The sequence below is a fragment of the Melozone crissalis genome, unplaced genomic scaffold (assembly GCF_028551555.1).
Source record: "Melozone crissalis strain CALT ecotype California unplaced genomic scaffold, PUWL_Pcris_2 ptg000002l_1, whole genome shotgun sequence".
Classification (NCBI taxonomy): Eukaryota; Metazoa; Chordata; class Aves; order Passeriformes; family Passerellidae; genus Melozone; species Melozone crissalis.
Window position 1 is genome coordinate 7,241,471 of NW_026535780.1, and position 22,104 is coordinate 7,263,574.

The window sequence follows — 22,104 nt, forward strand, 5'->3', positions numbered from 1 at the left end:
GAAACTTTATACAGTTGGGTTTATGCTCAGGTCTGTACATCACAAGCCATAAAACAAACACATGTGGCTGCTGATTTTATTGGGGGAGACTGCTGCAATCACAAGGCTTCACAGTGTAATAAATCCTTATGGTAGATAAGCATGTACAAGCTGCTTAATGCTACTTTCTTTGGGGAATAGTCATCATTTTCTCAGCTAGAGTTCTTTTCTAGAAATCAGAAATATTTTATCTTAGTGACTTGTACTTTTTCAAATATTGAGAATCATAGTTGTAAGCTCTTGGTATTCTAGGTGTCATTACAACAAAACTGCGTTCTCTGTTTTCTTATTCTGCCTTTTAATGTGGTTAAAAACTGTTAAACTGTTCCCTCAGCATCTGGTTAGAGCTAGCAGCTTGAGTGCTTCTGTAATTGTCTGTGGACTGGAGGAGGTGACATCAAATGTAAAATGTACCATGGGGCAGAATGGGGGGTGTCAGGGTGGGATTGCAGGGCAGACCCTGGTGTGGGGCTGGACCTGTGCTCGTGGTCCATCAGGCTCCGCTGCAGGAGCACTTGGACAATCCCTGACAGGCTGTTGTTGTCCCTGGCAGGAGCAGGATGTGGAGACTGTGCACGGCTCTGTGCGGGTCACCATGTGCGGCACTCCGCGCGGGAACCGCCCGGCCATCCTCACCTACCACGACATCGGCCTCAACCGTAAGTGGGCTCTGCTTGCACCTGCACAGCTCCTGGGACAGGAGCAGCAGTGCTTGGGAAACCCTCCCCAGCTCCTTGCTTCTTTGTGTGCCCCGGAAGCCATTAGATGGCACCTAACTCTTAGAGCAAGTGTAGTTCTCAGATTTTTTTAATCCTTGCTCAGTAAATAATTGGAATGCTTTAAAGGATCTCTGGTAGTTCACAGTGACTGTGTATGGATGCTGTAAAAAAATCTCAAGGGGAGGCTGATGGTGTATTGCCAACAGGACTGGAAAAAGAACTCTGCTGGGGCTTTGGGTCCTGTCTGATAAGCAGCCTTATGCTGCCTCGTGCTGCAGTTTTTGTGAATTCTGTGTCAAGTCAGTATGAAATGAGTGCTGGATTTGTGTCCTTAGCCAGCATTAGGGAAAAAAACTTCAGGTGCCTTTTATCTTATCTATCATATGATGAGTTAATAGCCAGACCTGCCCTAGTTTGTTCTTTTGTCAGTCCTATTTGTTGCATACAGTTCATGGTTCCTTAATCAGTTATCAATATTTAAAAACACCTGCTGATCTTTATGGGCTGGCTATTGCAACGGGGTGAATATTACAATTAAGACAAAAAAAAAAAAGCTTCTCTCACTTCCAGGAAACACATTGCCATTGTGTTTCCTGGAAGTGTCTTTAATTTTGATTTTCAATGAATCAGCCCAGAGAAACCTGTAATTTAACATTAAATTACACCTTTTCCTTTCCAAAGTTATTCTGCATTCTAAAGTTGATTTGAGCTAAAAGTATTTTGTATTCTGCCAAGATTTTGCATGTGTGTTTTGTGAGGACATTCAGAAACATACGGAGCATTGAACCATTTTCTAGGCATCTCAAAGATGGTGCTTTCCACACTAGAAGGATAATGCGCTAATCCTCTCCCTGTATTAATATTGCTTAAAAATCAGAAATCAGAAAATCTCAAGCCCTGGAGCCTACCGCACTGAGTATCCCAAAAAGATGCTTTTGTCTTGAGCTGCAGGAGTTGATCACATAATGTTCTACTTGTAATATTTGGGCAAACGAACAAGTCACAATATTAGCCTTGAATATTTTTCCCTCCATTTGTGTTGACACAACTAAAGAAAAAAAAGAAAACAGACAAGGAAATGGATAATTTAATCTAAGATGAATGGGATGAATATCCTTGGCTAAATTTTGTTAGTATTTTAACTTTTGCATAAAGGATATTTTTTTTAGGAATTAGGTGTACCAAGTAAATACTTCTAGTAGGTACAAAAATAAGATGCAAAACCTTAGCTGACCTGATTGATTCAACTTTTCATTAACCTGATTAATAAATTATTTTTGTAGCTGCAAACCTAGTATTACCATCAGCATAATTATTTCATATTTTCTTTTCCTTCCCAAGATAAAACATGTTTCAATCCTCTCTTCAACTTTGAGGATATGCAGGAAATCACCCAGCACTTTGCAGTCTGCCACGTGGATGCACCTGGTCAGCAGGATGGAGCACCATCTTTCCAGGCTGGGTGAGTTGTCAGGGCATGTCAGCTCATGCTTTCATAGCTATCCTCTTTTTGGGAAAAGAGAGTCTTGAGCTGCAGTTTCATTAAAAAGTAATTGCACCAAGCACAGTAGTTGGCTTTTGAACTTAAATCCTGACACTATTTCTAAAGCAGTGGAGTTTTGGAAGCTCTGTGTTTTTGTGCCAGTTCACAGCAGACTTGGTGGCTGCAGTTCTGTGTTTTAGCTCTGCTAACTAGGCTGCTTGTAAAGCAGTTCCTTGACAGGTATCTACATCTTGTAAATTTAAGTATTGACTTAGCTTGTTTTGTAATGACACCCTGAATATAAATACTGAATGAAAACTAAACAAGACAGGCATTAACCTCTACATCACCTCCCTCGTAAATCTGTGCTCTTTATGAAGTGGCAGCATGATAGATGTTAAATTGATAACCCACCTGGAAAATGCAGGTTCTTGGGCAGTAATAGGGTGATGATGACCCCCACAGAAGGTTTTAGAGAGGATTTTTGCACTCCTGACTGTGCCATATATGATGCTGTAACTCTTGGAAACCTTGTGGGCCATAAGCACTGCCATTGCCAAAATGCTTTACCTGTTTAGGGCAAGTGGGACAGGTTTACCTTGAGGTGCCCCTTGGACAAGAATCAGCTTGGCTGAGGAAGAGAGAAGCCAACATGCCAGGGGAGCGAACAGGGCAAGGAGCAGTTGTTCTGTAAGAAATGCGTATTAAGGAGCTTATAAGTGCCCTTAGTGCATGAGCCAGTCTATTTCCCTGCTTAATATTTAAGCTGGTCTGATGCTGCTGTTAGCTGCAATGGCCCAGTTGTCTGTCAGAGCAGCCTACAAAGCTATTTCAGTCACCATGCCTTTGCATTTGTTTAAATCATGAGCTTTTAAGTGCCTTAGCCCTCGTGTCCTGAGCGAGTGTTAACACTTCTGAGTTGGCAGCTGCAGAGGGCAACCATCCTGCTCTGGGGCTGGCAAAGACTTGGTATAATCATGGTGGGCTTGTAAGGAGCTGTATTATCTCTACCTGCCCTTCAACTGGGAGGCCAGCATTCCCAAATTAAGTCATAGAATCATGGTTTGGTTTAGAAGGGAAACTTTCGTGTTACCTGGTCCAACCCCTCTGCAGTGAGCAGGGACAACTTGATCAGATTGCTCAGAGCCCTGTCCAACCTGATCAGGAATGTTTGCAGGGATGGGGCACCCACCACCTCTCTGGGCAACCTCAGGGTTTACCACCCTCATTGTAAAAAAACTTCTTCCTTAGATTATAGCTGTGCTGTGAGGAATGATGAGGAGGACTCCATGGATATCAGAAGGCTAGTTAATTACTTTATTATACTATATTATTCTATACATCTAAAACTGAACCTGCCAAGCACTCGACCCTGCACACACTGCACTGAATCCTGTGACTGTCACACAACAGCCCTGACACACACACTCTTGGCCCTGCTAGGCCAAGGAAAGAAAACCCCATCACTTTGGGTAAACAATCTCCATATTGCATTCTACTTTGGCACAACACAGGCACAGCAAATGATAAGAATTGTGTTTTCTTTCTCTGATGTTCAGAGAATGTGAAACCCAGAAATATTCTTGGGAAGAATTGTGCCTTGCTTTTCTCTGTGAAGAGAAATATGGGGCTACATTAGATCTAATTTAAATCTACCCTCTTTTAGTTTAAAACCATTACCCCTTTTCCTATCACAACTGGCCCTGCTGAAAAGTTTGTCCTCCTTTTTCTCATAGGTCTCCTTTAAGTACTGAAAGGCTGCAATAAAGTCTCCCTGACCAAAGCTGTTGCAGTGACACCAGCTTTTGTCATGTTAAGGTTTAATTTCCCAAAAAGAAAATCTAAAAAAATAAAATGTTTCACAGTTCTTGGTGGTGTTTGTTTGGTTATATTTTGGAGACTAAATTAGAGAATAATTAGGTATAACAGAGATTTAAATACATCCTAGGCAGATGTTTTCCAGCTCTGCTCTGGATAGATTTTTTTTTTTTTCCACATGCTACTCAGTTGAGATTTTGCTCAGAATCTCCTTCTCTCAAAGTTTTATTTCTGATTTAAGAAGACCAGGAGCATTAACAAACAGCTGTTTTTATTGAGCCTTCACCATCAGCTTCATAGTCTTTCTTATGCCTTCATTTTCTTCATCAATATTAATGGAAAGCTGTTCTTATTTATCCTATGGTAATGTTTGTGTCCCTAAAAACATGCATGTAATTTTTTTGCCAAATATCTAGAAGGAATTTCTGTGGTCTCTGATTATGCAATACTGGGAAAATTTTGTGGTGGACTAGAAATACAAACATAGTGAATGTGGTTGGAAACTCATCTCTTGTTCAAACTTTCTCATAAGCTCTAAGTGTAAACTTTCCTCAGAAAAGATTCATTGTAGTTTTTGTTCTTAGACATCTATTATCTTGTAACACATAGAATATATATATAGGTTATGCTCATATTTCTGCAAAATTACTTCTGCTTGCTCCTGATTTAAATTCCGCTCATACACTCAGTGATCTCATGATGACCACGTTTGGTGGTGATCACTAGCTCTACAGTGATCACTGTGCCTCTAAATGTGCCAGTATACACTGCTGGATGTGGTGTAGTAACTACTCAAAACATGCTTGTTTTAGGTATGTGTATCCCTCCATGGATCAGCTTGCTGAAATGATTCCTGGAATCCTGAAACAGTTTGGGTGAGTGCAGAATTGTTTACTTACTTTTCTCATTCTCTCTATGTGGCTCACTGAAAGAGCAGGCATTTGTTTTAGCTTGGCTGTCTGGCATTTTGTTTGCTAGAAATACACTTGTGGTTCTTTTGGATTCCTCTCTTACAGATGGATTGCTTTTGCCTTGGTTTCTGAAAGAGCTTCTTTTTTGGCCCTTTTTGAAGTGTCTAGTTATTTTTAAACAGGAAGCAACTTAGGAGAACTCCCATGAGCCTAATTTAGGGGCTTCCTCCTATATTCTCTGTGCATATCACTCACAGGGGCAGGGCACAGACAATCTGTTCTTCCCACTGTAACAACCCACGTTTTCCTGTGTGGTTAAGCAGGACAAGAAAAAAAACAGAAGCACTGTCCCATCTGAAGACATTTACTGTTTTGCTTCTGTGGCTTGAGTGTTCTAGGGGGTCAGTCTGACCTCCCTGAGCCTCTTCTACTACCAAGTGCAGATGCCAGTGTTGAAAGACCTAGTGGCAGTGTTCCTGGGTTGTCTACCTGCACCAGGTTTGGGGATTTGTCCTCCCTTAAAGCTCAGCTTTAGCAGGAGCTTTAGCTGAGAAAAATTCATTTTCTGTGGAGCTCATGCTCCTGGTTCACAGTGGAAAGGGCAGGAGACACCTCCAAGAGGTTTTTAGAACAAGCAGAGAAAACTTTGCATTCAGAGTTAGGCAGCTTTGGCAAACACAGGCTGAACCATCTCCCCAGTTTAGACATTGCACAGTTATAAGCAGCTCTTACAGCACTGTGAACCAGGTTACCTCACTCCCTCCTTAGGGGGTGTGTATTTTTTGAACTGCCTGATTTCAGGCACAGGGTTGCCAGTTCTGTTGCACTGCTCAGAAAAATGTGACCAATAACATCAGTACCTTGGAAATCAATGAAACTGGAGTGTATTTACAAAGTCTTGATTTAGTATTGCTAATGAGAATTAAAACTATCCTCAGGTATTTTCCTAAAAGCATTGAATAACCTGTTTTTCTCAGTGGTTTTGTCTAGCCTTCCCTGCCATGTATTTTCTCTGACCTTGAAGGTGATGCTTTAAATCTGATTTCAGTAAATGCAAATATTTGGTTTGTCTCTGCCCTGTTTGGTTATGAAGTTTAAACTTCATCACCCCAGTGGCTGGATAGCAGGAGATGTTTCCCTGCCAGGCTCCTGTTAGAGAGGAACCAGTGCCCCAGTTGGACAGCTGGGATGGGGGAGGCTGGGGAGGGGGAGCTTTGTATTTAGGCTGCAAATTTCAGGTCCGAATCTTATAAGTTTTTCTGTCAGTCTAACCATTTCCTCCCAGGATCAGAACAATGTTGTGGTTGCTCAGTATATTTACTTAAAGATAAGTGAGGATGGCTGCTGCCCTGCAATGCAGGAGGACCAGGGTCCTGCAAATATTCCTGGGGGCACTGACATGGCTGGGGGTGCACAGCCTGCCGCAGCTGAGCCCTCCCCTCTGCAGATACACTCTGGCATGTGAAAGAGGAAGGCTACTGATGTAACTTCATTTTCAGCACCCTTCCTCATTTGTCTCTTCTGTTTTATTGCTGTGCAGGCTGAAGACCATCATAGGAATGGGAACTGGAGCTGGTGCCTACATTTTAACCAGATTTGCTGTAAGTTTTGTGGCACTTCCCTAAAGCCTTAAACCTGATTTCCCTTACACATTGTTGTCCCCATAGTGTGCATGGAGAATTCCTGCTCTGCTGTGCCCAGTTAAGCATACAAGCCAAGCTTTTAAGTGAAATACCACAATCTGCAGGATAGCTAATCCAGAAGACCTAGATTTTCCATTTTAAGGCCTGGGCTCTACCCAGTTAATTTGCAGAAGGTTTTTATAATGGGAGTTCTCTATTTAAACTGAGGGTGGAGAAAAAGTTAAATCCTAATGTTCTCCAGCTGCTCAGTTGAATTGCTTTAATGATTTTTTTTTTCCATACATATGTTCTTTTCTGCAAGATAAAACTAGACCTACCACTTTCCTCCCCATGCCATAATTTGCTAATTTAATTTTTTTGCTGCCTGTTGAGCTGCAAAGGATATCTGACAAATCTTAGATCTTCTCTTTTGCAGTTAAACCATCCAGAGATGGTGGAGGGATTAGTTCTCATTAATGTAAACCCTTGTGCTGAAGGTTGGATGGACTGGGCAGCAACTAAGGTAAATATCTTTAAGTTAGAAAAATAAATCTTACAGCAAGCCTGTGGGATATGAGGAGTTTGACCATCTTGTATGTCAGGCATGGCTGCAGATGCTAAAAATCCTGGGCTAATTCCTTTTGGGTTTATTCTTCCATTTGCAAAAAAACTTCATACAGGGCCAGTGATAACAGTAAATTCTTTGAGAAAGCAGATACATGTGGCACAGTGGAGCTACTGGGACAATTCCTAGCAGCTCATAACTGCTGGGGAGAACAGTTTACCTGGACATGGTAGTTTTGGAAACAACTTTCAAGAAAACATCAAGTGTAGTGTAGCATTCAGTGCTTTCTTCTCCATGGCTTTGTTACCAACACAGCCCAAAATATGAAGCAGGACACAGAAAAATGTCCAGAACAGCATCCTCCATGTTTCAGTCATTTGTGAGTCTTAGATGCCAAAAAGACTTAGAAAAGAGCATTGGCTGCAGATGGTTTTTACAACCAGATGATGCTGGCATAAAATAAACTCCTAGGAGAAACCTGCGGAGCCAGGATGTAACATTCTTTCAAGCTTAGTTACTAAATACACTCCCATATCAAACTTATAAAAATAAAGTGAGAGACAAACTTATTTAAATGAAATGTAATAACTTTTCTATGCTGAAATGAACCTCCTGACCCATTTGATTCTCACCCAATGCCTCAGTGCCTTAAATTCTTCCATATCTGTCCCTCTGCCTTCCACCTCTCAAGGCGAGTACTGCTCACCTCAGGAGCACAGCAGGTGCCTCATGTTCTTGTGTCCTTCCAAAGCAGGAGCATTTACTGTGGGTTGTGAGCTTTTGGTCCCAGTTCCATTGCATTGTCAGGGAGGAGAGTGGGCAGTGGGGTTCAGTGACACCCACCAGGCTGGTTTGCTTGGTGTTCCTGCAGGGAGGGATTCCCTATTCACCTTTGCCCCTAGCAGTGTGTTCCCTGTACAGCTGCATTAGTGAAGGCATCTGATGAGAATGACTCCAATGCCCAATGGTGTTCTAGCTGGATTGAGGGGGGAAAATATCACTTCAGGATATTCTATATGTAGAGAGAGCATCCATTGGTCTGTTTATGGATAATTGGGAGGTGTTATTTGTCCAGGGGCTGTGTTAATAGCAGATACTTAATTGATCTTGCTGTTCAGATTTCAGGTTGGACGAATGCTTTGCCAGACATGGTCATTTCACATCTATTTGGAAAGGTAATGTTCAAAAGATTCTTCTGATGTATTCAGTCATGTGTATTTACCTCCTGGGGCTGGGAGGAGTGCAGAAGCTTTCAGTCAAACAACAAAAGATGAATTAAACTGAGATAGGATTCATACTTGTGTCCCCAGCATTTTGGGCAGTATTCTGCCTTGGGGTTTTCTGTGTCCTGAGTACTCAAGTGCACCTCAGTTGTGACAACTCTAATAGGGGCAGATTCCTGCCTAGGCAGCCAACAATTAAGCATGATATAAGAGTTGTATATGCTCATGTTCTGAGCTGAAAAACCCCACAGATTTTTTTATATAATATACTTGTAGCTGTGTGACAGCTGGTTATTGGTATTAACAGTGCTCTCCAGACCAGTGCAAGCTTAATGTAAAGTGCTGGACTGTTTTTGAGGCTACTTTGCTGTGCTTGAAATTGTTAGTGAATGCAATGGAAAACTCCATTCCAGCAGAACAAGGAACTAATCTATAAAGACTTTAGAACCCAACTGTTTGATTGAAGTCCTCAAAGCTTAGTTATTTACTATTGTGAAATTGAGTTCCACATTGCACATTTTTGTAAGCTTTCAACATCTGCTTTACCCTGGAAATATTTATTAGGCTTCTTACCCTGAATCTTCTTCTGTTTGTTTTAAAACCTCACACTTGTCTGACTGTAACCATCTGCACTACAACATGTTTTGCAATTGTGAGATTTAAACATTATGACATATTTGAGTTTTCAAATGAAAATTGTGGTGCTGCAATCAGAAGCCAGTATTAATTCTGGGTGACTTCACTGGGTGCTGAAAGCCGTCCCTTCCCTCAAGGTGCACTCCTGTTGTGCATCTCATATCTATGAGTCTGATACACAACTACTGTGCCATGTCTTCAGATCCTTTCAGAAAACAGCCCCTGTTCTGAACAATTCTGTCTCCACTTTAGGAAGAGATTCACAGCAACCATGACCTGATCCATACTTACCGTCAGCATATCATTAATGATATGAATCAAACCAACCTTCATCTCTTTGTCAACTCTTACAACAGGTAAATACATTTACCTGATTTCTAACTGGAAATCTTTAAGAGGCTGTCCAGCTCTTTAGAGACCGTATTTCTCGTGTGGTGGGATTACATGTGTTCCCCCAGTATGAAGTTCTGCTTAGTAGTGCCTTTAGGGATCTCAGGTGGCTTGCTTATTGGAAAAGGACCTCATGCATTTGTGGGGTGAAAGGTTGCACACTGGGACTGAACTACAACATTGAACCTTCATTCTAAGTGTGGTTCTACATCAGTTATGGAGGCCACAATGCATTAAATTGTGATTAAATTAAGTCAAATTAAATTAACATGTGAGTGTCTGTGCTTTCCCTAAACTAGAAGAAAATAAAATTCCAGAGTATTAAAAGCCTTTGTCCTCTCTATTTTTTTTTTAGTCGACGAGACCTAGAGATTGAGCGCCCTGTTCCTGGAGTGAATGTTGTCACCCTTCAGTAAGTATTCTATTTCAGAGCTTACTGCAGGTTAGGGACTGCCATTAGGGAGAACTCCTCTCTTCAGACCTGGCAAACATATTGAAATTGAAAGTTAAGTAGTTCCTGTCACTGTACATGTAAAAATTTGGGCTTACAAAGTACTTGAAAAGTTAGTGTGTTTAGATTCATGCAGAATTGTGTTATAGTTAGTGGAACTATACCTCTAAAGGCACTTGAGCTGTGCTTATACAACCAAGAATAAAGAAAGCCCAGCTTAAAACCTTTTAGAAAACCAACCAAACAACAAAAACTCCCAGGAAGACAAAGCAGGAGTGAGAATGACTGATAAATCATCTGGCTTTTGCTTATGCTCCAACTTGTGCAATATAAGTTGTGAAGTCCTTCCTAGCTCAGCTGCTGATGGTTATACACAGGGCACTCTGTTCCTCTGACAATCTGTTTAGAATTGGATGGACAGAACCAAAAGTTGGAGCTCAGGGTCTGGGGGGTGGTAGGCAGGAGGCTTTGATGCAGATACTCACATTCAATTTCTTATAAAGCAAGGAAGGAATAAGAGCACTGGCAAGGGCTGGTTTGCTGCCAGCTGAGGAAGAGAACAGGTTCTCAGGCAGGGAATCAGAGCATGTCACTAGATCTGCAGCCAATGCAGGACTTGATGTATCTTTAAGGTGCCTGGAATACAAACCAAATCATTTCCACACTCTTCACTGTCCCACCCTTCCAAAGACACAAAATACAGCTCAGGGCAAGTCTGGGCTGGGTGGCAGAGATAACACCTCTCATGTGTGCTTCTTTGCAGGTGTCCTGTCCTCCTGGTGGTCGGTGACAGCTCCCCAGCAGTGGATGCTGTGGTGGGTACCTCGAGCCCTCTTTGTCACCCTGCTGGGGATGGGTGGGTGAGCCAAGGGGCAGCAGGAGGCCAGCAGAGCCCCTGCCACCCTGCAGCCCTGCTGGCTCTCAGTCCAGCCCAATGGCTCTCCTCTTCCAGACCGCAGGAGAGCTGCCATTAATTCCATGCTGTTTGTCCCTTCTGCCTGTGCACTATTATTTAATAGCTACCATGTTAGGAACAATCACCACAGCAGTTGCAGTGAACCGCAAATATTTTCCTTTGGAGAGGAATCTGCTGCTGGTATTTTAACTTGCTGTGTGGTGCTGGCGCTGTGCCCTGGGTCACTCTGCAAGGGAAGAGGTTCTTTTTGACCATTATAACTCTCCCCAGATGACTGGATGACTTCAAATGTTGTGCATTAATGGGCATGCCCAGTCTGCTGGCCCGTGGCCACATGGCTACTCACCATTTGGGACGCTACCAGATGACCCCAAATCACAAGATAAACAACACTTGTTGCCATTGAAGTCCCAGAAACAGATGGGAAAAGAAAGTCTCCAGTTCCCAAGTACGGGTTTGTAACGTGGAGAAAATGCAGTTAAAAATGTGAGCTGACTTACTTGGGTTTAGAGATGTGTACATGTATACACAGAGTCTTCACACAGAATCATAAGACACTCAGTTTAGTCTGAATTAAGCCAGAAAACAAGGTGTTGGATCTGTTTTCATATAAGAGTTCATACCTAAAATCTTGTGTGCAATGCCTTATGCTGCTTTTCTTTTCTATAGGTTGAATGCAACTCAAAGCTGGACCCAACAAGGACCACACTTCTGAAGGTAATAACAAAAACTGTGCTTTTCAAAATAAACATTCCTCTCACATAAAACCAGTTGGATTAGCTAAAAAAAGCAGAACTAGAGTGATGTGTTGCAATACTGATAATACAGTGAGAAGCCAGTTCTGATTTAAAAACACAGTTCCTTCAGGGTGAGAGTATTTTAGTGGGATAAACAAGACTAGGGGCTTCGTGTCAGAATTACAGCAAGGAATTTCACAGCTCCTCCATTTTAGAATAGTAGAGATGAGAGTTGAAATGTTCAGTATTTCACATACCCATAATGACTTTGACTAGAGCTGGCAAAGATGATTTTGAGATATTTTGAAAGATTTGAAAAGCTGTGAGCAGAGTAGGAGTGCAAACCAGTTCATTCTGTTCCTGTGCTTGCCTCTCAACAGCAGTGTCAGGTGAATCAACAACTAATCTATCAGCCACAGTTTGGTCAACCTGCCTTTTATGAGAATACAGTCTAGGACATCTTACTGCTAATTTCCAGAAAAATTGAAAAAATGCACTTAAAAACAGCAGATCATCATGGAAAGGCTTTGGCTGATATTTGGCATTCAGAGTATGAGTGCAATCTTCAGCTTGTAATGAAGTAATGATGAAGTAATAGCATGCAAACAGTGAAACAAGTTTGGTCATGCTTTGCCAACAGTTTCTACTGCATCTCTCTTTAGTGAGCTAGTCAGTGAAAATTATAATAAATAAAAAATATTTAATTTTTTTTCCTCCTAACATTGAAGAGTTATTCTGCTGCCCTATAATGTGGGTGTGGCAATCACCCTAAAATCTGACACTGTCTCAGTCTTTGTATCAGTGGCCAGCCTTTGCTTAGTCCAGGGATATGCCTGAGGCCAGATCCTGCTGCAGGCCTGTTTTTCTGCTAACTAATCCTAGATAGGATTTGGGGTTTCCTGTAATTTACAACTCTACTGTTTTCAGCTTGTAGTGTTCCTTGGAACAGGGCTGTTTTTGTTGGGTTGACTTTGAGGGGTGGAGTGGCAGGAAAAATGAAATGCTCCAAAAATATTTCATGCACTCAAGATAGCTTTTCTCATTTGGCTTTCCCTGCTTCCCTTGGCAAGTCAGGCTGATGCTTGCCATCAGCAATCTCAGCAAATAATTTTTCCCCTTTTTTCTCTCGCGTCTGAGCTTTAGGTGTTTGTTTTCCCTACCCTGTTTGTCATCCAGGTCAATACACAGTCATGTTATTGGAATTCAGAGCTGAGCTTGCAAGCAGGACTAATAGGTTGGTTTCTAAGAAACTGGTAACTGCTGCCCAGCAAAAAGCATTTGTAGCTCCAGCTGATGCTTTCCCTGAGCATCAAGAGCCTTTGTGGTTTTCTGGGGTGCAGTGGTAGCTTTTTAAACATTTAACAGCTTGCTTTGATGCATTCATCCACGTGTATGTTACTCACACAACAAAAGGAAGTGTTTTTCTGCCAGATAGCTGAAAAGGTCATTTCAATATATCCTGAGCACAACTGAGTTCCTCTGGCATTACTCTAACTGGCTGTTCTCATCCCATTTCAGATGGCTGACTGTGGTGGGCTCCCCCAAGTTTCCCAGGTAGGATTTGCTGTCGGAAATCCTACTAATCATGTTCTGCAACAAATGGGTGTTTTCCTGTAGGGTACTTGCTGTTCCCAAATGTCAGCCAAAAGGATGGTTATGATTTCATGAATAATGATGTCAGTTGGTCCTCTGAGCTTTCTTTTTTCTTTAAAGAGCAATGAAGCACAAAATTAACATTGGGAGGGGATATTATTTTCACTGATAGTTGTAACCAAGTAAAGAACTGAGGTGGGAATGCAGAGGTATTATTTTATGCCTATTTACTAAGATAATGGAGATTAAGGCTTTAACCACTGACATTTTAACAACATTCTTACTTGGACTATTTATAGAATATATCAGGAAAGTGGAAGACAGGAAATAACAATGCTAGGGTATTGCAGACACTGGCTCAGCTTGACTGTGGATGAACTGGAGTTTCTAGAACACATTTAGGCATAAGTTCCAAGCTGCTAATAAAGCCAGGCTGGCAAAGTTAAAGTTTACCTATGCCCTTGTGTTGCTTCACTTAAAGAGCTGATTTGTAAATCAGCTTTGGAATGTGATCTAACATTTAAACAGATTTCTAAGAAATATAAAGTGGTGTTTGTGAACTTCAGGAAAAGCTAAATTTGTAATTGCCTGCAGCTGAATCCCTATACAGGCAGTGTGTGCTCCAACAGTAGGAACTGGGAAAAGGTTTTTTAAAAGCCACATGGTAGTATGTGCATTGCTTCTGTTATAGGGAGTCCATTCTTTGCAGTGTTTCAGAGAATTATGCAAAAAATATTTTCATGTGAAATAACTGAGACTGTAAAGCTGATGTGGCCACTGTTAGCAAAGAACAGGGAGTGCCTCATTGCAAGAATTTTGGTTGTGGGCAGTTGTGCTGGTGTATGCCTGGTGAGCTTTCTAGCCCTGTACACATAACTATCAGCTCTGAATAGCTGAATTTGTTCTCTGCTGATAGGAATTACTCAATTACCAGTCCTGTATGAACTGCCCTGTACATTTTGTGAGGACAGTTGTTTTACTTTGGTTCACCTGCCTCAGAAACTGCACAAGTCAAATTTTAAGCCAGGTTTAGACCATTTGTGTTCCCGGGATCTCAAATGCATGTATCCATTTTGTAAAATAATGGGGGGATGACTAGGGAGGGGAAGGATGGAATTTTCTTATAAATGAAGTTTTCATGCAGTCAGTAGAACCCTGATAATAGTTAATATGTCCCTGTTAAAATAGGGCATCTGTGGCATATGTAACATTGTAATATAACCTACTGACCACTGCCTACGATAACTCTGCCTCTCTTTTGCAGCCTGCCAAGCTTGCTGAAGCTTTCAAATACTTTGTTCAGGGAATGGGATACAGTAAGTATTGGTTTTATTGAATGGCTGATCTTGCTACTGAAGTTAATTGGGTATTTAAGCACCCAGAAGTCTCTGATCCCAGATGTGTCACTCTTTTCCTTTTGGAAATGCATTTTCAAGGGGAAAAAACACATGCTGTATCTGGGCAAAAGGTTTTCAGACCAAGTGATGTTATTAAATAGTAGAGAGCTTTGTAAACAGCTTATACCCACAAATACCTCTTTTACTTCATCTCAATGTTGTTAAGGTTGACTATTTGTAACAGTGTCCCCTCGTGGCATCAAAGGATGAGGTTCATCTACTGCACACAGCATTTAAAACCTCATTGGTTTCAAATGAGGTTTAAAACCTCATTTAAACTTCTTTGAGTTGTAGCTGGTTTTTTTTCCACATATTTGCCTCAGACAGCTGCTGTGAGGATGCACTGTGAGCCTGGGCTGCCAGCAGAGGCTGAATACTGGAAAGTAATGGGAGGGCTGATGAGTCTCTTCAGTTTCCCTCTGGATTCTTGCAGCCACAGCAATGTGCCCTAAAGTTTCTTGAATCTCTCAGCCCTGGCCACTGATTCCACTGTAGTGATTTGGTCTCCTTAACCACATGCCTGGAGCAGGGGAGCATGTGAGGGTACCCTGAAAGTATCTATTCCACCATGAAGGCTCCTCCAAGGGTGGTTAAGGCCAAGGGGGAAGGCAAGTGTGGTGGTGTTCACAGGGGTCCCAGGATGAGGGGAGAGATGAGAATCTTGACTCTGTGTTTCAGAAGGCTGATTTATTATTTTATGATATGTATTATATCAAAAGAAAAGAAAAATTATACTAAAAGAATAGAAGAAAGGACATCATCAGAAGGCTAGAAAGGAATGATAATAAAATCTTGTGACTGACCAGAAAGTCTGAGACAGCTGGATTGTGATTGGCCATTAATTATAAACAACCACATGAGACCAGTCAAAGGTGCACCTGTTGCATTCCACAGCAGCAGATAATCATTGCTGACATTTCATTTCTGAGGCCTCTCAGCTTCTCAGGAGGAAAAATCCTAAGGAAAGGATTTTTCAGCAAATATGTCTGTGACAGGCAAGGGCATTTTTCCATGTCCATGCAGCGAGGCATTAATGAAGGGCATTAATGGAAGGCTCTCCTTGCAGTGCCCTCTGCCAGCATGACCAGGCTGATGCGGTCCCGCACGGCCTCTGGCTCCAGCGTCACCTCCTTGGACGGACAGAGGAGCCGCTCCCACACCGGGGAAGGCACCAGGAGCCGCTCCCACACCGGGGAGGGAACGCGGAGCCGCTCCCACACCGGGGACGGCTCCAGGAACCGCTCCCACACGGACACGCGGATCGAGCTGACGCCCAACTCGGCCAGCAACGCGGAACAATCGAGCCCCAAGTCCATGGAAGTGTCCTGTTAGACGGCTCTGGGAGGTTCAAAACTGGTCACAGTGTGAAAAAGTGATGGATGCCCCCTGTGTATCGCAAAAACATAACTGGTATTAATCTCTAGCTATTCTGTAGGATGAACTCTGTTCACCAGGGTCTGAGAGGGACCAAAGAAAAGAAGCATCTCATTTGCTCTATCGTTATTCTTGTGTCTCAGACAGCTGCTGCTATTGTGCCCTCCTTCAGTGGATGCCAAATTCTAAAGGATACTTGCCAAAAGCTGATGTGGTTGTAAACACTTCAGAGTCAAACCAGAATTGCTCAATACCCTCCTTTAAAATCAAAGCTGTTACAAGCCCCTTTATTTTATCTCTTCTTCTCTTGAAGTAAACTGGCACAATTTGAGATGAGTTTCAAATCGGGGGAGAAAAAAATAACTGTTAAGGATGACTTTAAGCAAAGGAAATGAAACAAATGTGTTATGGCCTCATGTTGAAGCTGGAGTTGAATTCATTGTATATAGCTTGACTTCAAATGATAGAGAAGTTAACGTATCGTGCATTTATAGGCCTTCTAATTCATTAGTATTCAAGCCTGTTTTCCTATGTACAATAATATACTACTAAAATAGGCAATTTTAATGTGACTTTGAGATGAACTAAATCTTTAAGGCTTTTCATTTCACTTTCTTGAGATTTAGTTCCAGTCTTCCTTCCTTCCCCCCTCCTAGACCCTAAAACCTGCTTAGCCAAATGAGGACAGGATTTAAATTTGGTAAGCAAGGTAGGATTTCCTGTTTGGGAACTTGGGCCAAAGGGTTTACCAAACTGCAGAAGTTGGTGTAGTTGTAACAAGTAGGGTAGCTGTACATGCCAGCTAAGCAGAAACAGCTTGGTGTTTCCTTCAGAAAGCTTCTTATCTTTGCAGCTCAAGTTTTTTTGTGTCCAGCACAATTGTCATAAATTTGGAATTCTGTAAGCAAAGACAGATCCAGCTGTTCTTTGTCAGGAGAGATGAATAACTGTGGGATGGGCATGTAATTAGATACTGTACATTCAACTGCCACTAATTACTAGATTTGAAACTGAGGAGATTTCACTGGTGCTGAGAAGTGTATTCCATGAAGTGGTGGAGCAGCAACACTGCATGTCTGGAATGCAGTGTCTAATGACTTTGTAAATGTCATGATTGGCTGGTTCTGCATCTTTGCATAGCCTCCTTGAGTTGCTTTCTTTGAAGCTAGTGGCTTGGTACCTTTCTGCCACTCAGAATGTCACAGTTGGGAGTTCTTAAGTTTGTCCTTCCATAGCTAGTGGGACAGGATTTCCACAGCTCCAGTGCATACCTGCTGAATTGCAGTCCTCACACAGACAAAAAGCTCAAATGCTGAGCAGTTAAATAGCAAATGTTAATACTTTGGGATTGCTTGTTCAGGAGAACACCATCTAGGTTACGTTATATTGACTAACTTCAGCTCTTGTGTAGAATATCCATAACATTTTGTGGGAAGAACAGACTATTTCCAGAAAGAATAAAGCTATTGTGTAAAGTCTATCAAGAAAAGTTTCTTAATGAAGTATTTGTATTTATTTCAAAACAAATAAATTTGTAACTTTGCAATGTCTGGTGTCTTCATATTTTACCAGGAGCACAATAATCTTTTTTAGTCCAAATATATTCTTGTCATCCCTTTGTATCAATGAAGTCTTTCTGATTTTACTCAGATCTGTCATTCCCTGCTTTTGTACTTAGAGCTTTCCCTCCTCCAGCCTACTATTCTAAGAAAACAGCACACACTTCTTCAACTTTGTTGCTGACTATTTTAGTACTAAAGGATATAGAAATACAGCAAAATATTGAGCCATGATATAGAGTACTATTTGCTGTTTGAACTTCTTTCTGTCTCCCTGGCTAAAGTAGTGTCTAGTGCACAGATCTGGGGTGTGACTTCCTCACTGGAGGTGGTGCCACCCTCCTTGCATCCTTTCTGATCTCTAAATCCATTGATGTGATGATTTCCCCATGCATATCTGGAGTTATTCAGGCCTCCTGACTGAAATTGCAGATGCCACTTGGATTTTCTGAAGGTGGTTCTTTTTGGAGCTCTTACAAGAATGTAACTTCAGGAAAGTAAAGATTAACCCAGTGACTTACTTAACATACTGGAGTTTTCAGAGACAGGTGCTTTGATGACTTTGCAGGGACTATTTTGGGCTGCTCATTCCTCCTGTAGCTCAAAAAAAATCCTGTGATAGGAAGATGCAAAAGCAAATATTTGTCATGTCTGAGCCAAGGCTCTACTGGATGTGATGATTCAGCAGTCAGGACTGGACTGATACCAGCAAAGGGCTTGACAGCCAGTGCCAGTGAAAACAGCAGCAACCTGTGCCAGCTCATCTTACAAAAGAGGGGCAAAGTTGGGTTCTTTGCTGAGCTTTTCTGGGAATGGCTAATCATTCCTCCCACAAGGACACCATGGTGTGCCTGTCAAGCCCAGGCAGTTTATTTTGCTTTAATGGGGAGGAATGCATCCAAGTCTTATTGCAGCACAAAGGGATCTGCAAGCACTTCTGAGCTGCAAGGAGTTGCTAGGATCACTACAAATGTCAGCTTTGCCATCAGAGTGTTCATTTGGCAGAGAACACTGTGTTCCTGTGCATAAAAGCTGGAGGGCAGCACAGGGGAGTGGTGTCTCACCTTTTACAAGGAGTTATGACTCCTCTTTCCCTGCAGTGCTGCTCTCCTGGCATCTTTAGCTTGTGTTGTAACTGAAGAGATGCAAGTGGCTTGCAGATTTATCAGAAATTTTTATAAAAACCCTTCCCAAACCTGCAAGTACTGACTTCTGCATTATTGTTGGAGACAAAAATAGCCTGGATATTGCAGGGTCATTAACCTGGAAAAATGGAGCTAGGGTCTCACTTTTTTCCATGTGTGAATGGCCACCAGGGAGCTACTGTGGCATAGAGGAAATTCTGACCGGGTGACAGGAGGTTTCCAGAAAATATCCAGTTCACTCCTCACAGTGCTTTTGGGGCTATAAAGTAAAAAAACAGGATGGGCTCCCAAGGACCATGAGGCTTGGTTGCATGAGTGTATCTCAATGCCAAATCTTTGCTGCAGTGGTACACTTCAAAATCACTAATAGAAAGGATGTCATTGCTGAAATCCAAGTTATTTCCACTTCTGCCTAGGCCTTGCATCTACTGTATAAAAATCTGGCTAAACTTCATGCTATCCTTGCCCCTCCCTGTCCTTGCAGAGGGGGAGTGGGAGGGAATGTGCCAATCCCATGTGGTGGCAGCAGGACTTTTGTGCTGAAGGATGCTGCTGCTTTCCTCTTTAAAAGTCTCCATTGACTGAACAGCTGGAAACTTTAACCTAGATGTGTTTCTGAGGTTTATGATTAATGTCATGTGTTGTGAGGGATGGGCTGAGCTGGAGTGAAAACTGTTTATGGCAAAGCTGCTTATTTTTCCTCCCTAGGGCTGGAATCCTCTCCCTGTCTGCTTTTGCATCTTGGGCAGAGTATCTGCTGCATTCCTCCATGTACCTGTAATGGGGTCTGTTGCATCCACCAATGCAACACACTGAGCAGTGGTGCTTGCAGCTTGGCCCTCTCCCTTCCCACATGCTGTCTGCTTCTTCTTTTTCTTTGCACTGTTTTGCACTATTTTACATTCACAGGCACAGAAACCTCTCCCTGTCTATGTAAACAGCTGGTTTGATGTGTGGATTTAGCATTTCCACTGAGCCAAATATAGACTTTATGGTGGTAGCTTATCACTGATATGCCTAATGTTTAAATAAGTGACAGAAAGGATGTCAGGGTATTTTAAGAGCTCAACCCTTCCCCCTCAGCCCTTTGTAACAGACAGACACAGCCTCTCACTGTTTCTATCTATTGCTTCATTAAGGGCTCCATTCATTTTATAAACAACACAGCTGCTGACCAGTGTTAGGGGGGAAGAAAAAGGAAAAAAAAAGGCTTCTGATTGCAACTGCCAGACAGTTCAGTGTCTGTTCTCTGCAGCTCGGTGTGGGGATCATTTGCTTACCCAGCGCTCCTATGGGCTGGAGGAGAGTCATTGTTTTGATGTTATTAAAGAGGCAGCCCCACATCCCATGGACCCCTACATGCTTTGGGATGTGCATCAAACACTGCATGCAGACACCCCTGGGCATGGGAAAGAGCCCAAGGGCTGGCAAAGGGGATGGCAGGCAGTTTTCCTTCACAAGCAGCTGCACCATAGTGGGCTGTGACCTGCAGCAGAGCTGCAGGAACTATCCCTGGGTGACCTGCCACTCTCTGCAATTGCTGTGGCTGGAGTGGATTATGGGATTCAGGCCAAGGTCAGTGTGTGGAGGGGCTGGGGGAGGGCAGGGCTGTTTGCTGGGCAGCAGCACTGAGGAAGGGCTGGGGCAGCTCCAGGCAAAGCCTGTTTGAGCCAGGGCACTTGGAATAGAGCAGGACACACCACCAGCCTGGGCTTTTCATGCCCTGGCTCTGTGTGTGCATGTACCTCTGTGTGTGCACAAGTCCCCACGAGGCTCAGCACATGATGGGCAGGGAGGATGGGGCTGCTGAGCTGTGGCTCTGCCCCACACTTGGGAGCTGGCATTGGCACAGAGAACAGCCAATCTGCTTGTAGGGTTTGGCAAGCCCACCCCATGCAAAGGTGCCATCCAGCCCCACACACAGCAGTGAGGTGTGACCGTGTTCACAAGGGTTCTTGGATGAGGGAAGAGACAAGGATCTGACTCCATGTTTCAGAAGGTTTGATTTATTATTTTATGATATATATTACATTAAAACTATACTAAAAGAATAGAAGAAAGGATTTAATCGGAAGGCTAGCTAAGAATAGAATAGCAAAGAATGATGACAAAGGTTTGGGGCTTGGCTCTCTGTCCGAGCCAGCTGACTGTGATTGGCCATTGATTAGAAACACCCAACATGGGCCAATCACAGATGCACCTGTTGCATTCCGCAGCAGCAGATAATCATTGTTTACATTTTGTTCCTGAGGCCTCTCAGCTTCTCAGGAGGAAAAATCCTAAGGAAAGGATTTTTCATAAAAGATGTCTGCAACAGTGAGGTGCACATTGTCCCACCAACCTGCTGGGCCTCAGACCCACACAGATCTCTCCAGCTAGGAAATTGTCATTTACTGAATGACTGCAACATGGTTTCATTTATTTTTAGTGATAATATGGCCAAATAAAAAAAATCTTAGTTCTTTATCACTAGCTGCCAATATTAAATGTTGATCTGATCCTGTGGCCATTCCCTCTCTGCTGTTCACGAGTGTTTGTTTGGGGCAGAGGAGATCCTACAGAAGCAGAGCCTCACAAAGGGTCAGCACTTCATTTGGAAAGTGCAAATACTGAGGAAATGATGGCATTCTCAGACTAGTGAAAGCAGCCAGGAAGCCCTTCATGCAGGATTGTGTGCTGGGCAGCTGCCACATGGGTGAGCAGAGGTTGCAGAGGCCAGATGGGACTTCTGGTGCCTGTAGAGACAGCAGGGAAATATGGTACCTTTGTGGAAAGCCATTGCCAGAGGCACAGTTGGCTGGAAAATGCTTAAAAATGTAGAGGACTGCCCTTCTTGGGGGAAGAAAATATATTAAAAAAAAGAAAAAGTATAAAAAGGCACACTGGAGGAGAAGGCTGGGGAGAATGGGGAGAATGAGGAGAATGTGCTTTCTTGCCATAAACAAGCCCAACCAACCAACCTCAGTCCAAGACAGGAGGCCACTCAAAGTGTTTATGTTCATATGAAGGCAAATAACGTACTTCAGGCTGGAAGGCAATCTTGATTTGTTGGAAAACACTACAGATATTTATTTCTAGAAATAGAAGGTAGAATCCTTACTGGAGTTAGCTCTGGAGGTATATAAATGGAGGGATACAAATTAGTGTTTTGTAATTAATTTAAATGCTTTTCCCCCTGTCTTTAATAACCTTGTTTGAACAATTTCAGTGTGTATGGCTTTTGGAAACAGGTTGCTCCTGCAACTTTTCAAGAGTGCTGATAATGAAGACATGCTTAAGCAGATTGTGTAATATACTCCACTTTGCTCAAATACTCTTGACCTCTGTCCCAAGTCCAATAAGAGTGTTGCAGAAAAAAACCCCAAATGTTGAGCCAGAAACAGACCAGCAAAGAAATGTAAATTGGGAAACAACTGGATTTTCCAATCTGCCAAAATATTCAAAATTAGGGAAATGCTCTCAGACCAATTTTTTTTACCACATTACAGTGCAGGCTCTTTACTTTTCTGTGTCCTCCAGTTCCCAG

General features: G+C 42.6%; 1 protein-coding gene across 1 annotated transcript in view; it reads left to right on the forward strand.

Moving 5' to 3' along the window:
- The window catches only part of NDRG1 (N-myc downstream regulated 1), a 74,679-nt gene extending 57,179 nt beyond the window's left edge, over positions 1-17,500 (forward strand). Inside the window, exons 5-17 of the mRNA XM_054270362.1 lie at positions 593-698; positions 2,100-2,220; positions 4,872-4,934; positions 6,511-6,571; positions 7,029-7,115; positions 8,276-8,332; positions 9,269-9,372; positions 9,762-9,818; positions 10,621-10,672; positions 11,443-11,490; positions 13,029-13,064; positions 14,368-14,419; positions 15,567-17,500. Coding sequence (XP_054126337.1) covers positions 593-698; positions 2,100-2,220; positions 4,872-4,934; positions 6,511-6,571; positions 7,029-7,115; positions 8,276-8,332; positions 9,269-9,372; positions 9,762-9,818; positions 10,621-10,672; positions 11,443-11,490; positions 13,029-13,064; positions 14,368-14,419; positions 15,567-15,832 — 1,110 coding nt within the window. The 3' untranslated portion in view covers positions 15,833-17,500. The remainder of the gene's footprint in view (positions 1-592; positions 699-2,099; positions 2,221-4,871; positions 4,935-6,510; positions 6,572-7,028; positions 7,116-8,275; positions 8,333-9,268; positions 9,373-9,761; positions 9,819-10,620; positions 10,673-11,442; positions 11,491-13,028; positions 13,065-14,367; positions 14,420-15,566) is intronic.
- Positions 17,501-22,104: the final 4,604 nt, after the last annotated feature.